This window comes from Apteryx rowi, unplaced genomic scaffold (assembly GCF_003343035.1).
Source record: "Apteryx rowi isolate R43461 unplaced genomic scaffold, aptRow1 scaffold_36, whole genome shotgun sequence".
NCBI classification, from domain to species: Eukaryota; Metazoa; Chordata; class Aves; order Apterygiformes; family Apterygidae; genus Apteryx; species Apteryx rowi.
The window spans coordinates 2414323-2431385 of NW_020450085.1; the positions used below are offsets into that span (position 1 = coordinate 2414323).

General features: G+C 42.6%; 1 protein-coding gene across 1 annotated transcript in view; it reads right to left on the minus strand.

Moving 5' to 3' along the window:
* EPHA4 (EPH receptor A4) overlaps window positions 1-17063 on the minus strand; it is a 102810-nt gene that overhangs the window by 31080 nt on the left and 54667 nt on the right. Inside the window, exon 5 of the mRNA XM_026073085.1 lies at window positions 12141-12479. Coding sequence (XP_025928870.1) covers window positions 12141-12479 — 339 coding nt within the window. The remainder of the gene's footprint in view (window positions 1-12140; window positions 12480-17063) is intronic.

Genomic DNA, 17063 nt, shown 5'->3' on the forward strand with positions numbered 1-17063 from the left:
AAATAAGTAAATAAGTTATGACTCATTTTGCTAAAGTAGCTTTTCCTTTTTTAATAAATAGTTTTGCTCATGTTGTCTCATCTTGACTTGTGAAGTGCTACAGTAATAGCAGAGAGTTAGACTTTGCCATTTGGGTTCCTCAGATCAATCGACCAACATCAGAAATGTCAAGAATCTTGGAGGGAAAAAAGATAATAAAATGATAAACATTTTACTTTAACTGGGATACACACAAGTGATAGGCTCCAACAGCAACTGCAAGCTAGGTTTCATACATGSCCTCTTGAGCCTGTGGTACCCAAAAGAATCAAAACACATCTCACCTGACAATAAAAACTGCAATTCCTGTTTTAACACTTGAGAGTAACGGATTATTTGGAAGTCACCAAAGTTAAGGTGCTTCAGTTGTGTTTACTTTAAGCTTCATCACACACAAGAGGGTGGTGCAGAAGGTTCAAATTTCTGTATTTACATTTCAGATGAACAAGCTGTAAATTTTAATTATAGCTGATATTCAGAGCATTCAACTGGAACTTCAGTAAAGTGCCTTCTGTACAAAGGTTAGATGGATTCCACACGATACAATCTCTGTCTCCGGGCTGTTGAGAAGCTCTCAAGATTGAATCAAGGTTTAGCTTTTCTGTGCTCACATTAATAGCACTTTGTGAAGGACACTGGCCTGACAACACTGGGAGATGGGTTCCTCAGCTCTTCCAGGATACAGCAAACCACCTTGCTATACAACCCCATCACAGTTCCTCTTCTTGAGGAAAAAAAGATACTTTGTACTTCTGGAAAAATTAATATAGGTAATTAGATTCCAGCACACCAAATCCTCCTGGGCTTTCACACTCAGAGCTCTTCTCACAGTTCCTCTCAGTGGAACTGAATTGAGCCCATTTTCCCTCATCTGCAACATGCAGATTTTTCCAGGAAATTAAAAATCATAAATAGACCCAATGAAAGAAAAAACTGTATTCTGCACACAGCGCTGTTGCAAAAGCAGAGCAACCTGAAGTTCGCTGTCCAGTAAAAAATAGTGATGAGAGACATAAACTGGAGATGTCTTAAGCTTTCTGAAACACATAAATCTTAAAATTAAAATCTTACTTCATAATGTTAGTAAATGATTATATCACAGGTGGCACATAATTCAACTTATACAGGGTTTTCATTACTTTGATTTTGTTTTTATTCTAAGTACTGAAAACTAGCAAATAATTAATTTAAAAATTAGGGAAAAAAAACAAATGCTGTAAGCAATTAAAAATTAAAGGGGCTGCCTTAGTGGAAAACGGTCAGAAAGATAATAATTGGTAAAATTTCCTCTGCAATGTAAGTGCCATTACAAAGACTGAATAATTTCAATCCTAAAAAAAACCCCCAAAACTCATGAGCTTATGAAATTTGGGGGTATACAAAGACATCTGTCATGTTTATTTACTAGAGGAGTACGGAGTTAGGACGCTGGACAAATGAAAATCAGTGAGAACAATAATCCTAAATTAGCTCAGCAATCTCATGGATGGGTCTACGTTCTGAGTCTGGACCTTCATTTTTTGTCCCAAATTCTCAGTACAGTAGGAGGACATTGAAAGATCCACTCCTGATTGCTGATTAGAAAATCCCCGCTGCACTCCTGCAGGGACAGAGCAGACCTTGCCTCTCCCCTGGGTGGAAGCCCCAAGATTACTGACAGGATGGAATTTAGGAGAAATGGCCAGGATGGGAATTGCAACAAAAAATATAATCTTCATCTCTACATAACTCGCAACAACTGAATTCAAAAATCATTTCTTTTTCCAACAGCATGCAAAGCACCTTCCAATGTTATGTCTCCCCTCCCTGTAAGGTTCATGGTTTTAGTTCAGTTTTGTTATCAACAGCTCCACGGATTTGATCCCCTTATCTGATCCAGATGAAGCTGATAACTTCTATTTACTGATCATTCTGACTCAAAACAAGCTAGGAAACTCCTGCCCGAAGACCCTCTCTAACCTGTGATGTCTGCAGCTCATCGATATCTAAAAATATTCTCTGGTTAAAGAAAAATTGTACATCTGCAACCAGTGCTAACGCAGTCTCCCTGTTTGAGCCCAGTCCACTCTCTTCAAATCAGTTCTCCCACTGCCTCCTTCCCAGCACAGGCATAATTGCAGTGTTTTAACTTTCAGCATAGGCAGCAGTGAAAGCAAAAGACTGAAATGCTTTTGGAAATGCACCGCTGGGCCTGCACGTCATGGCTGAAGTAGGACGGAGGGCTTGCAGATCTCGGCACAGATTCCCATTGGCAACCTCGTCCTGGAGGGCCGGGGGAGCTCACAGAACGTCTGATTTAACATTCAGCTACTTGCATATTCCAGTCACTTTCTTATTTATGTGCATGCACCCAGTCTTGATAAACTGGAAGGAAAGACACAGCCATTCCATCTGCATTCACTTTTATGCTAAGAGAGACAAATTGAGGCTGATTCAGAGGACAGATTTAAAGCACGCACTATGTTATCTAGACAAGTGCAATCTTCCCAGGGAGCCATTGTAGTGGGCTGTCTTGAGATCATGCCTTTATTTGTTTGCTAAAATAAATGGACACCACACAAAACTCACTTCATATGAGAGACATCTCTTCCAGCCCACTACATCTTCCTATTTTGCTCAGCCCAAACTGCCTTATTGTATTATTTATTGATGGGACTATCCAGTGGTGCATAGAAAAATAAAAATAATAAAAAGCTAATTAAAAACTCTGGTGCTTTGCTCTTAGTCTTCAGTAAGGAAGGAACTGAAAGACATTTATATTGAAAGCACATTATAATTTAAGGGTTTTACTGTCTGTGATAATCCATTGATACTTTCAACAGATTTTAAAACAGGCAAAACCAAAGGGATTCTATAGAATTGTAAAAGAATTTAATAAGAAAGTCTGAATCATTCTGTCTTCTTTTTAAGACTAGGTGGTAGAATTCAATAGCAGGGATATAAATTCTAATAAATTCTAAAGGAACAACTCAGAAAGCTAAGACAATAGTTRTTCTTTTAAGTTCAGTAGGACTTTTCCATAAAGGATGTTTTGAAATATAAATGACCGAACAGATAAAATACAGATGGTTTTAGCTTCCTACCTCTCTTTAGACAGTATTAAAAAAAAAAAAAACCCAAACCTGGTCAATTTTTGTTATTAGAAGCTCACAAATCACTGCTTTCGGGAACCCTGACTGTGTTCTCCGAGTACGCTACCAAGGCAGAGTTCTTGGATTCTGGTTCTTCAATTTAGTAATGAAGGCAGATTACGTTAATCTAAGGAGATGCCATGAAATCCGCCCAGCAGACGCAGATAGAGGCTATGCATTAGCCTGCTTTGTTTGGGTGGGGAAGCCCACTGGAGCCCTGCCAGAATAATGAAGCGCTCCCTGCACGCCAGTTCGCACGGGGGGCTAAATCTGAAGTGACACTGCCAATGAAAGGAGCAGCATTCGCTCGCGTGCTCAGCATTTTGATATCCGCCAAAATCTTGCAAACGTGATTATAGAGACCCAGCGGACACGCTACAGCTCTATTTAGTCCTCGTGTTACRACACAACGCTGCACCATACATTAAATTAATAAATAGCAGGCTACCTTGGGCTGGCTTTATGGGAGCATGATTTCACACATGTGGATGGGCTTGACATTGTTTGCAGCTCCTCCGACAAGGATGGAAAATCTGAACCAGAGGGCTGCCTTACCCATCCCGTCCTTGCTGGGTCAGTTTAGTACCCTGCCCTTCAAACTACAAGCCAGTGCAGAAACTTTGGGATTCAGGGACTAGCTATGTTTATTTGTGCTACTCTGCATGGCATTTTAATTAGTAACTGTGCGGATTTAAAACTGGTGAATGGACACACAGGGGCAGTTGTGCAGCCTAGCTTTTGTGCTTCCACTCTCTCAAAAAAATCCTGTTTGAGGACATCAGCAGGGGGTTAATGGAAGCTTTGATAAAGTTCTCTGAAGCCTTTTATTGTTGCTCAACTCCAGACTGGACTCTGGTGTCTTTCTGGCTGCTTTCCAATTAATTTAGTCAGCTGCAAAAACAACTAGAAAATTTAGAAGCCCACCTAAACATTTGGTAGCCACAAACATTCTTGGACAAAGTCTCCTTCCAAATAACATTTCCTTTTAAACTGTATAAGGGAATTGTTCAGGCTGGGTCGTGAGCTTAGAGATTGTTAAATGTCAGTGCACGGCCAATGAAAGGAAGTGTGCAGTTAAATAATCCAGAGCAAATAAAAGCTCCAGGACCATACCTTGATCTATGTCAGCTTAGTAACTATTCATCTGTACCAACATAACTGAGATCAGAATATGATCCAGGGTGCCTATTAAAAGTAAATTTATAAAACTAAAAATATGGTCAATACTACCCAGACCTGAAATTAAGCATTTTCTTCCTGAGGAGGGCATGTAACTGACCTCCATTTTCCACAGCAAACTATGAGATCTTTTTAAAAATGTGACCAAACTTTTATTTAAATGCCGCAATTACTTCTTGGCACTATCTGACATGCAACTTGTCTAAGCTGCTCACTGAACCCTGAAGCTGGTTATTTACTAAGGATCTTTAGAAAGCACTGTTTTTTTTTCCTTCCGACCAAGACTTGTATCCCCCACCTTGAATACAAATTCATGGAAATGGGTGGTGCAGACAGCTTTGTCAGCAAGCAGGCAGTTGTTATTTTAATTATTATTTCTTTGTGGAGAACTGCAGTTACCTTAAAATAATAATTTAATCCCTCCCAACAATAGTTTTCCCAGTTTTGTTTTTAAGATGGTAGCACGTACACTTATAACTACGCATTTATTACAGACCATTACTCAAAGCCTGTGCAAGAACACAGAGTTATTAATAAGAAACTCCCTCCTGCCTCTGCCAGCTTGGAGCAGCTCCTTATCCAGGCACATTACCTTACGCAGGTAAGGACATGCGCAGTGGCAGAAGCCTGAAGCAGTCAACACACAGCGTCTCTGAGCTGCTAAGGAATCTCACACTGAACACTGAGATTTGCCAAATCACAACTATTCCTAACTGATCATTTCCATACAATTCCCAAATTTCTTGTGTTGTGATCACTCATCTTATTTGTGGATCTCCTACCACATTCATATTTGAGAGGCCTGTGGTTTCCCAAAATACATTATTTGGTTTGCTTCAGAACTCCTCGCGGCAACTCACTTCGATGTAAATCTTCAGACAGCAAAAGCCAAAACACAGTTCCCTCCGAGGACCCAAGTGAAAAAAGAAGAAGGCAGGTCGTCATCTTGTACAAACTGTCAGATCACCTCATTGATTATGGCAGGAAACTCTGCAACAGCTGACAACCTGTCCCAGCCCTTCTGCTTGAAAAAGTAGCGGGGGGGTGGGAGGGGTGTAAGGAATTGCTACTTATTTCTAGCAGATAAGTGTAAAGCCTTAGAAACCACACTGGTTTCGATTCAGAAAGAGCAAGTTGCATACAATTAGCCTGCAGTTCTATAAAATGCTGCAACAAATCACTCGGAGTGTCACGCTCACTTATCAGCCCTTTTTCAAGGCCCTGCTTACCAGTTTTGAATCTCTCTCCCTACTGAATTCATGCYCGACACAGCTCCATTTGAAGAACAAGGAGACTGCCGATCCATCATCCTTAGTGCAAACGCCTTAAAAGCAAAGTAAAAACCTCCCCTTTTCCATTACTCTGGCATTTTGCAGAAAAAGATGCAGCGGCTGGAAGTATCAAACACCCATCCCATGCTCTGGGCATCTGACACGTATCCAAATGATTGCCAGGAGACCAATTTAAATCAGGCTTTTGGGGACCTGAGGGGCCAGAGCGTTGTGACTGTTGATACACACCCGGATAGGTGCAGGCATTTCCTTCCTGCAGTGTGTGCCTGCGAAAAGGACTCCTGGAACAGACTGTTGGTATCCTCTGGCCCCAGGGAACACCTAACTGAGAAGGGTGGGACCACRCCAGCAGCGAGCACTTTCCAAAAAACTGAATGGACTCCTGGACTTCTCGGAAGACTACAGACAGATATTGTTGTGCCCAACATCTGGAAAACTTCCCTCCACTCACTCCTTGACATCTGTATTTGGACAAAGACACAAATTTAGCTCCCTTCACAGCTTCCAGGTTAGACTGTTGCAACTCAGTGCAAACCTGAATACTTTCCAACTGGTCCAAAATGTTGACCTAGTAACTGGCTACCAGAACACATTAATCCTGCCCTCCACGAAGCCAAAACCTTCACCAGCGTCGCTGCCGCGGGCCCTTGCTGCCGACCCCCCTCGTACCCCCACAGCCCTCACGGAGCCAGGCAGTGAACTGGGCAGGAAAACCCACCCTGCCGAGAAACGGAGAGCTGACCTGCACGAGCTTCCCGAGGCTCTTCCACAGCCCTAGGGAAGGGGTGATGCACRGATGCAAGAACAGAAAATGACTTCTTTTGCCAGCTTATGCTATTTTGAAGCATCTGAGCCACTCCAGCACAACTGTGTGATGAATCTTGTCCTCAAGTTCACAGCTCTCCTTCCCTGCCTACTCTGGCAATGGCATCTTCCTCAAGGTTATACAGCCTTGTATATTCACAATTATGTTTCGACACAGCAGTGAACAGCTGGCCACCATGAGTGCATGAAACAAAAAAACCCTTTGCAAGAGCTGAGCATAGATGACCATAAAACTATGGAAGGCAGAACAACTATAGACCTTACTATTTTTGAAAGCAAAATTAATTTCGTTGACCACTTCCCTAYTGATAAAATTCTCAACATGCACATGTCACATCACCCTTTTTGTGTCTCCCTGTCCCATGTACAAAATCAGAAAATGCATATTCGCTCTCAGGCAACAGAAACTATGTACTGTTACTTCTACTGAAACTAGGATTATACTCAAAAAATGTGATGGAGTAAGAGAATCAGATGGATTGATCAGTCTTCAGAATAACTATTAATTTTCCTTTCAAACAGATGTTTAAGGCACCCACATTCATGCAGGCACTTAAAAAAAACCCACAATTGAAATCTACTTAAAAACAATGTCTTCTGATGCTTCAGTATGGAGCAATTCTTTATAGATAACTTATAAATATCTAGAAACAGGGTATTAAAAAGGAAACACTGACAAACCTGAGGTTTACTGGCTATGGCATGTTTTGCTTTTGATCTGCCTGAGCAACTATTACTTTGTCAATATGAACAGTGCACACTGACCAAGGGCAATCTATGTCTATGCATTTTTTACTGACTGCAAATTTAGTTCTGCACAGGCTAAATCACACTGGCAAAATGCAAGATCTTATAYGCATTTTCTCTGCTGCTCTGTACAACACGTGAGGAATGCTAATCAGCACTTGAAAGGAAACATGGGCTTTCAAAGAAGTCCCACCAAAATGCAAAATGGGAATATTTCCCTMCCAAAGAGTCCAGTAGAACTTGTTAGTCATCTGGAAGCAAATAACTCCCACTTCCTTTTTCTTTCCCCTCCTCATTTCTAACTTAAGATTATCCTCAAAGGATCTGTTGGGGTTTTTTTCCTTTTAGTAATGAAATTAAGAACATAAACAAAAAAACAAACAAACAAACCTAAAGGCTAAATAAACCTGAGTAACCATTGAATTTTCCTTCCCTSCACTGAACTTGAACATTTAGGGGTCGCTACACCCGCAGCCTGTCCCAGAGGAATACTTGATTCATTTGGGTCCTCTCGGCAGCTCCCGTTCAGGTGACGGGGAGACCCACTAGAGTTCCTGCCTGGAAACAGGCACCGGCCGCGGCGGAGGGAGMCGGGAGCACCCCGACGCGGGAGCGAAGGGCTGCGGCAGCCAGCCGCACCGCTCTGCCTCCGAGACAGGCAACAGCCAGCTCGGCAGGCAGCGCGCTGGGGCTCCGAGAGACAAAGGAGCCGCGGAGGGGAGAGGGAGCGGAAAAAAAGAGAAAAACGGGACAGGGAGCCCGAGATATTCGTAAGAGAGATCAGGTCTCGAGCCTAAGCACAGGCAGCTTGAAAACATCTGATGCAATGGGAGAAGCAGTACGTTTATTTATACGATATTTTCATCCTAATTGGCACATCCTGCCTCCATCTAAGTGCGATGGTCCGCTTAAGGAAACACTGAGCCCAAGGTAACCTAACAAGGTAACAAATCACCAGGCAGCCTGCTTATTCAGGAACATTAACCGCTCGGCTCCTGCAAGCAAAGGAGCACGGCGGAAGCCTGGCCCTCGTAAAATGAAAACGAAAAGAAGGGAGGAAAGAAAGCAGCGTAGTGAGTCTGGATTTTACGTTTCATTTAGCGCTTGTGTAGGTTCCCCCCCGCTGCTCCCCCCTCACGAACGCCTAGAGCAGCTGTACAAAAACGCTGCCCTTGCTGCGCGGCACCCTCGCACACGCGCGCGCGGGCGAACCTGGCTCCCAGGCTGCAGACCTGAACGGTTAGGCTGCAGTCTTTAATAAAAACATAAACTGTTCAGTGCCTCTTCAAAAAAACAAAAGCTTCCTGCTTGCTGTGAACAAGGTCTCCTTATTGAGAGATTTACTTTTAATTTTGAACAGCTTCGAAGCATTATCCTTAGCCAAAGAAAGAGCCTGGAGATTTCTGAGCCATTCAGTCAACTGCCTGGTAGGGTTTCTCAGGGAAATTAGCTCCTCTTAGCACCGGACGAGCATTGCTGGTTGCATCTCTTCCACAAGTCATTTCACATTTGTAAAGGATGGACAAAGCGTTGATCTCATTTGATCAGAAACACAGACAGCCGCAGCAGTCACCACTGCTGCTCAAGAGCCTTAACAGCAGCCTTTCCCAATACCCATTGGCTCAAAGTTTCACCAGCCCCGTGTTCCATGCTTTGCTTTTTTAATTTCTTTTTAATCTTTATGGGAAAAGAGTGGCTGTTCCGATCTCAAAAAAAAAAAAATCCAAAAAAATTATTATACTAAACACGTATAATAGCAAGCTGAATTCACCATTCAAAATTCTTAAAATGTCACAACACTGAAGTATTTCTCTAGGAGACAGAAATTTTTACTTGGTTCAAAGCCTGAAATTTAGATTCTCTCTGTAGGAAAAAAAAAAAATATATATATATATATATAAAGCAGGATCTTTCAAAGGAAGCAGGAAAAATACTTTTTTCAAATGCTTTTTGATTCTACTTTGAATGACAAAAGCTAGCTTATTTTTATTTAAACATTTTTATGCAGTTTTGGGAACTGCAAATAGTTTCTAAACAAAGGTAGAAAGTAAATGGCCTCATTTCATTATCTCCAGGAATAAGATGGCAAAAGCAACAAAAAACACTTGTGCCTTTCAACTGCACCTTTTATGTCACTGCAATACATTTCTTCAATCTTGTGGTGAATATGCCAGTAACTATACTGATTTCTCACAGCTTTCTGTCTGTCTCCAAAGGCATATCTTCTATAGAGGCTGGTACCAATGCAAACAAACATGCAAATATTAGGATTTCTSATCCTGACATTTAAAACTACGTTCTAAAATTTCGGTATATTTTCTTCAGATTATATGGTTGWGCATTTGTAAGGTCAAACTGAGACTGTTGTTAAGACATTTCCTAGACCCTAGTATGTTTATCATCCCTATTGAATTTAACTTGAAGATACATCTCTTGCAAACAAGTCCAACAAATTCCCCAGGAAACGACCCAAAAGGACTAGTCGTATCAGTAAAGAACCACGTTAGTAACATTTTTTCTATCAAACGCTGGAAAGCACAAGCATAGATAGCAAATACAATAGAGCAGGTTACAGATTTTCACCGCTGGTATTCTCAGTTTTGTTAGCAAAACAGGGGAAGCCTTTTATTAACAAAGGAGCTTGACTCTAATCTTTCTTAAATTAGAAATTGCTGCAATGAAACTAAGGTAGCTTCATACTAGTATGAGAAAGGTACAGGACTACAAACATGCCTATGGCAGCGCTCTACCATGACATTATTTCTTTATAATGAAATATAGCAAAAGAAAATAACCGGCATAAGAATTTTAATGCACCCCAGATACACATTTGCAATGATTAAACAGATCAGTACTTGTAAAACCCAAGGGTCCAACTTTACAAACCTTTACTCAAGCAAGCAGTTTCACTGGAATCAATGGGATTATTTGCATATGTAGGKCTATTTATCTGAGTTGAGATCTGCAGGTTTAGACTGCACATTTCTGTTTTTCACATAGATCTATGCAGCAGAATCCACAGTGCTGTATTAAGCACAGGAGACCACTGGCACCTTGGAGTTAATTTTTATTTGTACCAGTACAGTTTTCTCCGGCCCTCTGAAGCATTTGATAGACTAGGCAAGTTTCATAATAGGAAATGTTGGCAAAACTACAAATTTTCTGATGTGAAGAACTGTTACTCATGGATAATAAACAAAATCAATGCTTATTTGCATATTCAATCAGATTTTGGKTTGCATATTAAATCATAAGATGGTAGAATTTTCACACGGTAGATGGATCCCACTCCCTTATTCATGCATATATGCATCCACGAATCTTTACACATGCCAAAATCAGTCAGAAATACTCTCTTTGCTAGGCGTTCATAGCACAAACCCCCTGTCCCTGCTGCAGTTCTCAATCTTCTCTTTTCATATAGTGTATGACAGACAGCATTCTCACTGAGCTCTCTCCTAAGAGTCTGTAATAGTCCCCGTTCTCTATTAATCTTCTTTTCACTGGGCAATGTAATAGTTTGAATTTTTGAATCGTAATTTAAAAGGGGTACTGTCAAGTGTATGTATAAAGAACAAAAAAAAACAAAAACCAAAAAAAAACCCAGAACCACATTTCCAAAGGAACTTCAGTGTGGACTTGACAATTTTGCTTGTAACTGTGACTGCAAAATTAAGTGCACTTCTAACTGTTAAYATGGAAGTGCACAGAACTATTATATAGCTCAATTTTGTAGGTTTAGACTATGCATTCCTATTTTCCACATGGATCTACTAGGAAACAGAATACAAAATACTTGTATATTCCAGCACTCTCAGTACACACAATGTTTTTATTATCCAGGACACTATAAATCTACAGATAAATGATATCCTGTAAGCTRTGCTTTAAGGTGCTGAATGCCTGCAACATCTATGGGACTTGAAGGCAATCAGTGCTGAGAGAGACTAGATAACAGGTTTGACAGTCTTGTAGCCAGTCTGACAGTCTGGATATCTAATTTGCATAAAGAAAAGTGTCATATTCAAATGTATATAATTTTGTGCATTAAATTAAAAATTCAACTAGAACCCTGCACATGAAGCTCTGGTTGTCTGAAGGCATGAAATGCTTTCATGCAATTAAAAAAAAAAAAATCAATACAAATGATCTTCAAAACAGAAACCAAACCTTGTTCTGTAGCATTTGCTAAGTCAAGCACAGAGAACTAAAAACAGGAGAACTGCCTAGGGTATCTGAAATCATCAGGTACAAACCAAAGTACTATTTCAGTCTGCCAGATGAGTGAAATGCAAAAATCAGCCAGCGTGAAGACGCAGGCTCATATATGACTTCTAGAGTAATGCCAGCTTTGATCTATTGAAATGCTGTTAGTAGCAGGTTAAGGAGGTGCTTATTTAACAAGGGGACAGATCCTAATTGACTTTGCCTGGCGAGGAGAGCGAGCAGGCAAGCAAACAAGGGTCATTCTTCTCAAATCTTGCACAACCCTCGCTGGAGAGAGGGATAAACACAATCCTGCGCTCCCCAAGCACGTATTTTCCCCTCTGTAAGCATCAAGGGCATACTCCTGTCCATGTGCAGGGTCTCCGCGACACAGCGCAGAGGCGATGCCGGCACGGGCTCTGCCCCTCGGTCCTACCTTCGGCGGCCGCCTGTTCGGCTTCCGCAGCTTGCCTCCCAGTGTTCTCGCCGTGTGCTGCAGCAACGCCGCACAGCCAGCCGCAGCAGGCAAACCCTCCTCTGCTCTCCTAGCTCTGAAAAATGTAAACTATCCGCACGCATAACCCAGAAAATAAGTGTTTGACCCAGCTATGACTCTTAGGGCTCCCTGCATTCATTTGCTAATGCTGAGTTTAATGCAAATCATGGCTTTTCCAAAAAACAGGCGGAAGAGGCAGGGAGAGAATTGTATTTAGACTCCTACCTGCTTGGTTAGTTGTCACAGTGACTGAGACAGCTTGGTCCTGGCTGGGATTTTGCTTGGACACTCCGTTCACTGCCCAGACTTCAAAGGTGTAGTTAGTGTGCGCCAGGAGGTCAGTAATGGAGACTTTAGTGGTTTTCAAGCTGTTCTGCTGGGGGCTGAAGTGCACACCACTGCCACATGACCGACAACGGCTGAGGTCACCTGCCCCGCACCTCTTGCACACCACGTTGTAGGAGACGTCCTCCCGACCACCTTTGTTCTGCGGGGGGCTCCACTCCAGGTTCACTGATGTCTCATTGACGTTGGAAATCAGGTTCTGGGGAGCAGAGGGAGGGCCTAGAAAGCAAAAAGCCGACATGTTTTTAAGAGATTGAAAAAAATGAACACAGCATCTGCAGATTTAGGGTCCTGGGTGATACTGAATGTGTGCAACTCCCAGGGAAGTCAATGACAGCAAAGACCATACAGAATTTTACTTCCCTATGTTCTTAATGAAGATGAAAAATTAACTGGTAAGTCAAACTCTAATCTCTTCATTTTAAGGATTAACAGTATTTTCAGATCTAAATTAACATGAAAGCCCGGTACTGCAATCAAATAAGATTCATGTTTTTCACTGTCGCTATTTATATTTGTTATGAAAAACTTATATATATAATAGATACAGTATTATATTCATTTTCCATGATCTCCCAGGCAATGCATCAAATGCACAAACTCCTGCTTTACTTGAGATTTTCAGGGTCCCCCACTACATACAGGCAGACTCTCACTGAAATCATTAATCTCCCAATATTTTTTTCTTCAGAATAAAAATGCAGTATTTTTCAAACAGATTGATGTTAGATTATGCTCAGTGAAAACTGAAGCCCAGCAAGTAGGAAAAAAAAACTTTGAGAGGATAAAAACTGTGGGATGCAGGAAGGAGATCTGGATATGAAGATGGACAGGGAACTAAGCCTTTGAGGAAGGAAAATAAAGGGAGAGGAAGTTACAATAAGGGAGTGCTGGGGAACGCAAAGGAATTGGGAAGAAAATACAGTGAGCAGGTGAAAGAAAAGCTGATGCAAGAAAACCGGTCAGGAACAAGGGACCATACAGAGCGCTCGGAAACAGGCTGTATCAGAGATCCAAGGTCAGCTCTTGCACCATAGGGCTTAGGTGACTTTTCAGACTCATACCTCTTAAGTATGCTGCCCAATAGTCCCCGGGTGGTTCCAGCACCAGGGCTATGGCTTTTCGGGACAGAGCCACACGCAGGAATCCCGCAAGGATGGGGAGGACTTCCCTCCGCGCGAGGGCTGGAGCGTGAGCAAGAGGGAAGGGGCGAGCTGGGCACAGCGAGGGCAAGAGCAGCGCAGAGCAGAGCTTGCAGGAGGCAGCTCCTCGCTTCTGATTTTAATGGTCGGTTCTGCCCAACCAGCCAAGCTGCCTCCAGCAACAACCAGCCTCACTGTGTAACCAAAGCACAGGCACAATTCTTATTTACATGCTTAAATCCCCACAGGCTCAACACCAATAAGCACATTAAAATGGAGGAGCTAATCCTGTGATTTTTAATGTAATTGCAATACATTTGAGGCAAGACACACTGTTTTTATATTCATAAATGCAACAAGAATGACTCATAGTACCCCCGCAAAATAGATGAGAGATTTTATGCGTTACAAAATATTTCACTGATCATCAAGATGCAGCCACTTCTGGGGCAGAAGGCAATGGCTCTCCGGTGACGGACACAACACCCTAGCGCAGGACATAAAGTAAAACGTCATGTCCAGCAGAAAAGAAACAGGGAAGGAGAATGAAGGACACAAAATGCAACAATCCAAACTGGAAAACAGGGGAGATCCTGAAATCCCTTCTCCTAGTGACAAGCCATCTTTAATAATTACTCATGGTTAGAGCTTTAAACACAAATGTTATGACCAGCAAAAAACTGGAAATAATTTTCTAGAATGTCACAAAGTGAAGCACAATTTTTATTCAAGACGCAGAAGTTAACTGCTTATGAAAGCTTCTTAAATTTCTCAAAATATATTAGACATTTAGAATTTAAAAAAATCAATTTGATCTTCTGGCAGGAAAGAAACATGAAGAGAAAATTCCTACAAGTTTCAGTCACATTTTTCTATGCTTGTTATTTGTCAAATATTATGAAATTGGGGGAAAAAAAACAGCCAGCACCAACAGTTTCATTAAGTGTATAAATAAATTAATCATAATCTCTCAAATGCTAAAGGTATAAAAACACCCGTCAGGCTATGCTRGGAACTGAATAAATTATGGTGAAATTCTGCTGAAATTACAGAGTGACTCAAGTGTAGCAATGAAGAGGTTAAGACATTTAAAAGGTGACTATAGTTAAGATTAATTCTGGCTGCCTGGATTCATCGGCTACATCTAAAAGGAAGTCTGAGATCTGAGTATGCTGTGGAGGAAAAGCTTTGAGGGTTGCATCATGTCCTTGGGTCTGCTCTTGAAGCAGCCAGCATGTAACACATCTTCAACAGGAGCCAGTACTTATATTTTAGGTGAGGCAGGTAGGTAAAGAAAGAAATCTTAAATTACATAGAGGACAAATGCATCTACTTCTCCTCGGTAGCTAAATGAACGGACTGCACTGCAAGATAGGCTGAGCAAGGCTTGTTTCTCCATGCTCACTTCACAAATATGAAATTCGTGTATTCATTTCAAAAAAAGGGAAATCCTCCCTTTCTGCCAAACCTTTGAAACAGTCGCTGAGCTAATGAGGGCTGACAGGCAGAATTACTGCAATACGAAGACAGACCACAGCCCAGCCCCTGTGACGGGGAGTCCTCCTGCCTTTCACACCACGAGGCTACAATTCAGGATTTTTATTTGTACTCTGGCAGCATTTAGAGTTCCTAAGGACAAGAACCTTTTGCTCAGAGATCAGCGACTGAACACAGCAAGAGACATTTCCTGCTCCAAAGAGCTCAGAAACTAGCAGAGAAATAAAAGGGGGAGAAACTGTTTTTGTCTCTGTTCATCATGTGGAATCTGAGGTACACAGAGACGAAGAGAGTGGACAAGGACACACAGGACGTGAGCTGCAAATCTAGGAATCGATCACCAATCTCCAGTCGCAGCCCCGCGCCTTCCCTCCATCAGCAGCTCTCCTGCTCGCAAAAGCTGGGCATCCCAATTCCCTGCAGAGGGGCTCTCAGGCAGGAGAAAGTAGTCTCTGCTTAGCCTACAAACACATAAACCTGCTTTTAAAAATACCTTCTGAGTGTAACGAGGTGGAAGACACTCCTGAAATCATGAACTCGAGCAATAACACAGGAACTACTGAGCAGTATTGAACTAAAGCCCATTTACCCCAAAACTCGCAAAATTCCTCTCCACCAAGGCTCTCCACCCAGGGTAGGCAGGCACACGAGGCAACTACATGTGTCCCAGAGCACTGTCAACAAGGCAAGAAAATAAGCACAAGCATTTGGAGGACAACAGCCGCCGCAACAGCCTGCGGCGCTGCGTGCCTGCTGCGCAGCCCGGGCCTGACCTTGCCGAAGCTGCGTGCCTGCAGGAACCGCCGGGCGCCCCGCGGCCTCCCGCAGCCTGGGCGGTTCAAACCCGAAAAACTCTCCTGTGGAAAACACGAGGGCCTTACAGTGAGAGCCCGACAGGAAAAACCAAGTGGCTTTTTCTTACAGAACTTCTCCGTCTCCCTTGCTGTAATACCACCACYGAGACTGCTGATTTGAGCGTGTTCTGGAGAGCTGAGATAACGTGGTGCTACCATATAAAACCACCTCCCGCCCCGAGCGAGCCCGCGGCTCCAAGGGCTGCCCTCGGTTCAGGGGGGTGTTCACGAGGCAGAGCGCTGCGTCCCAGCAAGGCTTGCACCCTCAGCCCGACGGGCCGAACGACGTGCCTTTAGCCCAGACACTGCAGCCACTTTGGGGTTAAACTCAGACTTACTCTGATGTCCATTAAGATATTTTCCAAGGCTCTAGGTCCAGTTTCACGTGGGAAAATGTGCCAGAATGAATCAAGCTCCTCAGAAGCAAAAAGTCAGTAATTAGTATGTGGGACAGGGCAAAGCAGTGTCTAAACAGAGAAGCAATGAAGCGGAAAACCAGGGAAGCAGATGCTTGCAGGTCACGGAGATGAGTGCACCACCTCCAGCATGAAAAGGAAGATGCGGGGGAGTTTCCCAGTGGTGGGCTGACGTTACAGTCAGAGGAAAAGCAATTTCCTTTCTTTTTGGAGCATAGTTGTTAACGGAGCTATTGGCACCGGGAGTGGGGAATAGTTTCAGATTGATGGGCCTGGTTTCAGATGTTGAAACACAGGGCGTATCTGCCCCTTCAGTGGCGAGCAGGATTTGCTTTGTTTCTGACAACAGAGCCACTGCTGCTAGATGAGAGGAAAACCCTTTCGCAGACATGGAAGGCTCTAAATGTCAGTGTTGCTCCATGATAAACCCAGGCTGGCAGGATCACTCGGGAAAAGCACGTCCTGCCAGCCAGATTACTGCACTCACACAGAAACCCTGTGGCCCCGTGGAGAAAAATCTAGCTATGGGACAGACCAGAGGGGAGATAAGGAGCAGTGCCTCTGAAACACTGTTGCCAACCTCAGTGATTTTGTCACCAGTCCCATGATTTACAGCATTTTTCTGAAAACTCCTGCTGACAGTCATGATATTGCATGAGCAATTTGGCATTCTTTAAGCATGGAGCTAATAATGTCCCACAGCCCACAAAAGCCTGAAAATGTGAAAGAGCCCCGAAGGCAAAAATAAAATAAAATAAAATAAAATAAAAATTGAGAAACTTTTATTTTGTAAAATAACCCATTTTAAAGTTCATTTTATGATTTCAGGAAGCCAGATTCTCCCTCTCACCACCCCAAGACAACAAAACATGTTGCATAGCCATTCACAAGTCT